At 35.6% G+C, this 7,525-nt stretch overlaps 1 protein-coding gene across 1 annotated transcript; it reads left to right on the plus strand.

Moving 5' to 3' along the window:
* Positions 1-4,002: 4,002 nt before the first annotated feature.
* On the plus strand, positions 4,003-6,098 carry LOC137639002 (uncharacterized). The gene is made up of 2 exons (XM_068371330.1): positions 4,003-5,747; positions 6,061-6,098. The coding sequence occupies exon 1, from the start codon at positions 4,041-4,043 to the stop codon at positions 5,022-5,024; it is 984 nt and encodes a 327-aa protein (XP_068227431.1). The 5' UTR covers positions 4,003-4,040; the 3' UTR covers positions 5,025-5,747; positions 6,061-6,098.
* The last annotated feature ends 1,427 nt before the right edge of the window (positions 6,099-7,525 follow it).

A 7,525-nucleotide genomic window follows, 5' to 3' on the forward strand; every position in this document is an offset into this window, starting at 1 on the left:
ATGACTCTGACCCATATGCCTTTATTGGTAAGATGAGAAGCATTAAAAACTCATTTGCTGCACTTGCAATAACCATTGATGATGTCTTGCAATATTTCTTTTGGGATGCTATGAATGATGGTCTTAAATTGCAATTAACTCAGATTACAAATAAAAACAAACCTTTGCTTAAGGATATTGAGGATAATATTTTTGAGGCCACAGAGCGTTACCTTGGGGTTCAGAAAAGATATCAGGAGAAGAAAGTTAATCGTAAAGTTCAGTCAGATGCTAGATCAACATTAAGTTTCGCTAGTAACGTACAGGTTGACTCTTCCAGTGCAGTGAAATTAAAGGGTTGTATTTTGTGTAGGGACGAAAATGGTTCCGAAAATGCTAATCATCCAGTTATCAAGTGTAAGGTTTATGCCTCTCCAAAGGCAAAGGTCGAAAGGCTGCTTAAGTTGAATGCTTGCACTAAATGTGCTAATCTTCATAAAACAAGTGCATGTAGATTCAGGTTTTTGAGAAAATGTAACAAATGTAACGATTGGCATTTCAGTTTTTTGTGTGATAGTAATGTTAAAGTGGCTACTGATAACGTCAATAAAGAAAAGGGTTCTTCCCTTGGAGCAACAAATGGTATGATAAGCATAGATTGCAATAAGGTCCTTTCACATACTGGGGCTTCCATTTTACCCACTTTCTCGGTTGTTTTGTCTAATAATGAGCAAATGCGTTGTCTTAAAGACAGTGGTTCTCAGCTTAATTTTATTGATGCTGATTTTGCAAAGCGAAATAATTTGGAAGTATTGGAGTCAAATTTCAGTGTCACTGTAAGAGGTATTAACTCTCAAAGAAAACTGTTGACTAATGTTGTTCGTGTTAATTTAAAAAATGATGTGAACAGTTTTTGTGTGGAAGCAATCTGCCTTCCAGAAATCAATACAAAGCTAATTCTTCCAGGTTTGAGTCGAATTGTTGAAAGATTTATGGAAAAGGGATATAAATTTGCAGATAAATTTTTGGCAAAAGGGGAGGATATGATCTCTGATATTAAGTTCATACTTGGAACTCATTCTATTCATTGTTTACCAGAAATAACGAAATTGTTTGGCTCTGGTGTTCCCTCTGCATATTTGGAAACTTCCCTTGGTATCATGCTTTCTGGAAATGTTAATGAATACCTGAGAAATTTACAAAGTATTCCTCACCGCAGTAATTCTACAAGGAATCCAAGCGTATTACTTAATCATTCTGAGGCTGATTCAGTAACTATTATTGAGCCGGAGAAAGGCCATTCCCCTAATACTGAATGTATTTCTGCAGAAGTAAATTATGCTGTACTTGATGATAAAGGTAATCTTGTTCAATCTGAACTAAAAAAGGCTATCGATGCTATTCTCTCTGAACAGTGTTCTCAGATATTGAATTATGATAAAACTTTGTATAATGAATCTTGTGTCGAAAATGATGTGCATTTGATAAATTATGTTTTGAATTCTGTTACACGCAGTGATGATGGGAGACTAGTGCTTCCTATCTTATGGAACAAGAAAGTGTCTCATCTTCTCGGTAAAAATCAAACTCTTTCAAAGTTGGTTCTAAAGTCTAATTTTAAGAGATATCACAAAGATGGTAAGTCTCTTGGAATGATAGACTATGTTTTCAGAGAACAAGAGCGTCTAGGTATAATAGAGAGGGTAGATAATTTATCTCAGTTCCTGGAGGAGCACCCTAGTTTTTCCTTTTTGCCACACATGCCCGTATTCAGGTTCGAAAAGGAGAGTAGCAAATGTAGAAATGTTTTTCTGTCTAATATTTGTGAAAATGATCCCTCAAAGCCTTTAACAGTCAGCCACAATCAGGCAATGTTAGCGGGCCCTTGCCTTAATAAGAAAGTATCTACTTCTATACTGCAATTGAGATTTGATAGCAATGTCCTGTGCTTTGACTTGAAAAAAGCCTTCTTGCAAATTGTGCTGCCTGAATCTGATCAGCAAAAGCTTTTGTTTTATTGGTACCGAAATGTTGCCAAGAATGATTTTTCATTGATAGTGTACAAACATGTTCGGCTTCCTTTTGGTCTTAGACCTAGTCCTGCTTTACTGCTTTTAGCTTTATATTATATTCTCATGATTGATATAAAGAATGATTCGCTACAAATTAGGAATTTGAAGAGAAATATTTATGATTTATGTTATATGGATAATTGCGCGATTTCATTCAATGACCCTGTCAAATTGAAAATGGCCTTCGATAATTTGAATCAGATTTTTGAGCCTTATGGATTTGAAGTACAACAGTTTATGACAAATTGTAAATCTTTGCAGAGTTCCATTGATGGAGAAACTGGTGAGAAGTCGACCCCTGTGACCAAGCTTTTTGGATTGCTTTGGAATACAGAGACTGATACTTTGTCCACCCAAAAATTAGTGTTGGATAAGAATGCTTCATCTAAAAGGCAGATTTTGAGTTCAATTGCATCAAATTTTGATATCTTTAATTTTTGTGGACCTTTACTAAATAGAGCTAGAATATTCATGCATTCTTTGCAGTGCAATAAAGAAATTGGTTGGGACAATAGGCTATCTGAGGATCTGTTAAGAGAATGGAATAATATTGCTAAGCAGCTAAATTCTTCTCCAATGATTTCAGTTAATAGATTTGTTGGTAGGAGAGATATGTATAATTTGATTGCATATACAGACAGTTCTAGAAGCATTTACGGCTGTGTTGTGTTCTTATATAATTTGAGAACTAAAAAAACAAACTTTGTCATGGCTAAGAACAGATTTGTTAACAAACAATTAGAATCTAAATCCATACCTTCTCTTGAATTTCAGGCAGTTTCTTTAGGGACTGAAGTATTACATGATATTAGAGGAGAATTAAGTGGTTCTAATTGTGTTGAGCCTATTAACATAGTAGGGATGGATCTATACACAGATAGTCTAGTTTGCTTACATTGGTTATCAGCACACGTTACAAAGTTTGATAAATTGCGTAATTTGAGCATCTTTGTGAAAAATAGATTAGATAGTATCTGCAAAATGTGTGAAGAATTTCCTATTAAGTTTAAATTCTGTGCAGGCTCTAAAAACCCAGCTGATGCAATCACCCGACCTCTCTCCTATAAGCAATTAATGAATTCTAATTTTTTCAGTGGTACTGTTGCTGAAGCAGATATTGATGTTTTCGCAAGTGATATGATGGAAGTCACCATTCCTAATACATTGCTCAGAGAGGAAGGTATAAGCTCTTCTTTTGAAAGTAGTAACGTTCATGTTGCTACAGAGTCTGTGGTTGGAGAGGATATAAACCATTTGGTTTCTATGGATTCATTTTCTGGCTTCAAGAGTATAGTTTCAGTCCATAGGTATGTGATAAGGTTTATTAATAACCTGAAAATTGCAGTAAAGATGAGGGACCCAAGTAAATATTCACATTTTAATTGTCTTACTGATGAAGAAACTTTGTCAGAAGCTTATAACTTTGTAATCTACAGAGACCAGCAGATTCACTTTCCAGAAGTTTTTAAATATTTTGCACGGTCTTCTAATGCAGTTAGAGAGATCCCTAATATAATCAGCCAACTTAATATTTATCCAGATCACAATGGTATATTGCGTGTTAGAAGTAAGACTGCACGCTGGAAGGACAGAGATAAATTTATGTTCTCGCCTATCCTTTTATCAAAGGATAGCGTCCTGACCAAGAAGTTAATCCTAGAAATGCATAAAATGACAAACCATGCTGGCGTCTACTCATTGTTGACCGAAGTTCGGAAAAATTTTTGGGTTTCACATTTCTTTTCAACTGTAAAGAAGATTTTGAAAGCATGTATAAACTGCAGACGATTTCACAGACATGCAGTCAAATTGAATCAAAGTCCATACAGAGATTTTAGGTTGGAACCTCCCAATATTCCCTTTAGGTCTATTTTCCTGGACTATCTTGGCCCGTATTATATCAAGTACCAAGGGGTTAAAACAAAAATTTGGTTGCTTTGTATAGCGTGTTTGTGGTCTCGAGCTATAAATTTAAAATTATGCTTTGACATGACTGTACCCACATTCTTGAGAGCACTTCAGTTACATATATGGGAGTATGGTACTCCACAATTGTGCTTTTCAGATATGGGATCTCAAATTGTTGCAGGTACTAATTTAATTTCTGATTTTTTAAGGGACCCAGATACTGTGCAATATCTACAGGAACATGGAATGAGGGCTGTAGAATTTGAGCAATACTACAAAGGCTGTAACCAACTTGGATCACTTGTGGAAAGTTGTGTTAAATTAGTTAAAAGACTTATATATGGTTCAGTTCGAAATACTGTATTGAATTCTCTTGATTTTGAGTTTCTTATAGCAGAGACTGTACATTTAGTTAATCGCAGGCCAATTGCTTTTCATGAGTCTTTAAGAGATAATAATCCAAATGAAGTCATTCCTGCTGCAATAACTCCTGAAATTTTGCTAAAGGGCTATGAATTGGTCTCTTTGAGCATCATTCCTAATTTGCAACCTCTTCCAGATTCCGACCCTTCATGGACTCCTTCCAAGGATCCATTAGAGCATATTAAGGACAGTTATAGTAAATTGCGTAAGTCTCGTTCATGTTTAAAAGACATTTATAACTCTGAATTCCTTGCAAAACTTGTGCATCAAGCCACTAATGTGGGTTCTAGATACAAGCCAGTATCGCACGAGAATTTGCAAGTTGGTGATATAGTTTTACTAAAAGATGTTCATTTGAAACCTGCAAATTATCCGATGGGAATCGTTAAAAGCGTTCAGATGAACTCGATTGGTGAAACCACTGGTGCAACAGTAATGAAAGGAAACAAAGAAAGAGTAAATAGACACTCTTCATCATTAATTCCTCTACTGAGTATTAATGAATATTCTCACTCTAAAGTAGTGCATAGGCAAGAGGATGAGCATTCCAATGAGGATCTTGCATTAAAGAGGCCTAAAAGATTGGCTGCTTTGAAAGGCGTACGAAAAACGAAAAATCTTTATCTTCATGGAGATGCTTAATGTTAATTACTTGTACCTTGTAAATAATTCTTGTATATATTTAATTGTATGGGACATATTTAATTGTATGGGACATGAAGTTTTTTCTACTACTGATAAATAAAAATTCAATTTCTTCTGACACTAAAACAGTTGAAATTGAATGTCTTTGCTGGGAGTGTTGAAAAAAGTGAAACTTTTTTTTCACTTTGTTCTTTTTAACTTTTAACTTTTGAGTGTAGTGTCCTTCCTTTATGGTCCTTGATTTTCTACTTTGCTTGTTTCAAAATTTTAAGTTTCTTTTTTGTTTTTGGGAAAAGTTTAAATTTTTTATAATGGTTAATTTGTGTTCTTGCTTTGGAGACACGTTCAGTTTCAGTATGTTATGTTTTAAATTTGTGAAAGCATCAATAGTTTGCAACTATAAAATTCCTCCTTAAAATTATAATTTAATACTAGAGTTTTGAGACTGAACGAAAACCTTTACTTCACCTCAAAAGTTTACTTCTAGTCCCAGCGTTTGAAGACGGCAGTGCATTTTCACTCAGCAGCTTGAAGGACGTGTCAACTCCTCATTAATATTTTTCACCAATCCAGCGTTAATTTTAATATGGAGCATTAAGTGACTAGTGTGACCGTTGGTCGAGGATGATCCTGCTTGGAAGTGCAAGCACTTGAATTACTTCTTGAGGCTACTATACCATGGAGCTGCAATTGACCTAGAGAGGCTTGCTTAGAGTGGAGGTAAGTTGCAAACCACATTGATGCTTGTGCCTTGTAATTTCACTCGAGTTACTCATTCACTTTGAATGAATTGTCTCCTTAACCTGAACCATAAAAAATCATCCTAAGGACCAACCATATTGTTTTCATTTAAAATTTAGAATTTATTGCCGGCTTAACTACTTATGTTTGTGAAGTGTCTTGTTTTATTCTGCTCGTTCGAGTTCATATTTGCTTCATGCATTTATTATATTAACTGGCAGTTAAATAGTTTTGTTGATATATTTTCGTACATTTGCTCTCTATTAATAGAGCGTATTTGACATATTTATAGATCCTGAGGACTTTTCTGGTAGTGGGGGTTATTAGTGAGGTCGCATCATCGGTCTTCATATAAGGACGGATACCTCGCTTAAATACCAAGAAGCAATAAGACCATCTACGATCCTGAGCCATTTTCCTTAATACATATTTCAGTGATAGTTCTGTCTATGTAAATAAATATTTGAATTTGCTCTTGATTATAATTTATTGCCATTGATAATTTTTTAAAACCTCCAGTATTTTGAAAAGCAAATGATAATGCAAAGCTAATAAAAGCATTCTGAAAAGCTTTATCAAAATTGATTATTTTTTTTATACGAAGGGCATAGGCCCATGAGTACTTCGGAATGACAAAAAAAGGGCCAGAGGCATTAAAAGGTTGAAGAACACTGCTCTAGTTGCAGATTAGAAATCAATCGATTATCATGATGAGATTCCCTGAGGAAGGAGTCATAAAGGCTGGTGGCTTCAGACCTTGCTTCCAGAGTTCTTGTCCAGTGCTAAGAAAAAATCTCTGCTAAAACTAGGGGGTCGTATTCATGACGGTCATTGACCCGTTTTTCATACAAAAGACCCCCCTCCACAAGGAAGGACCGGTCGAAATACTACAACCGTCACCACCTACCCACATATCCTATACCAATTTACTACCACGAGGTCTCATTTTAGACATCTTCAAAAAAAGTGAATGAATGAATGAATGATTTGAAGTTCTTTGGCATCCTGACATTGAAGGTCATTGGCGCAGATATCGTTTATGATAAATAAAGATTAAAAGAATATTGAATTAAAAACAGAAAAGTAAATAGGTTATAGAAGCTAAATAACATCAAGAAGACCTGCTTCTAATATGAATTTAAAAATACCACTAGCATTGTACAACACATCATGTCCAAGGATCTGGGCAAGGATTAACCTGCCATCCTCACCCTGAGCTTCAAATAGATATCTATTTCTTTGTGTGTTATAAGTAGGGCATTCAGTCAACAAATACCTCACTGTCATGGGTATCAAACAGTCGTCGCAATATGATTGGTGTTGCCCTGCCAACAGAAACTCGTTTGTCATATGAGTTTGACTAATGCGGAAACTTCAAAGAGAAGTCTTCCCTTTTCAGGGCATCCCTTTGCACCTGCAAGGAGATATAAAAATCACAATTTCTCTCATCTTATTTTCGGTTAAAGTATCTTAATGATTTTGCCAATTGTTAAAAATAGAATTCTTAACCCTGGACAGGTAAACATGTAGCGTATACGCTACCGCTTATATACGCAAACCCACTTTTTCACTTCTGCGCCGCTTGGGTTCGGCTTCTGAACGGAAATTTACCCAGCACCGGTTAGTTAGACCAGAGAGCAGTCGAAGGAACAACTGCCATTGTCCTCTCTCTCTCTCTCTCTCGTCGTTTTTTGGAAATCGCCATTTTGGTTTTTCCTGGTAGCGTATACGCTACACGTTTACCTGGTAAGTGACTG

This window comes from Palaemon carinicauda, chromosome 4 (genome assembly GCF_036898095.1).
Source record: "Palaemon carinicauda isolate YSFRI2023 chromosome 4, ASM3689809v2, whole genome shotgun sequence".
NCBI lineage: Eukaryota > Metazoa > Arthropoda > Malacostraca > Decapoda > Palaemonidae > Palaemon > Palaemon carinicauda.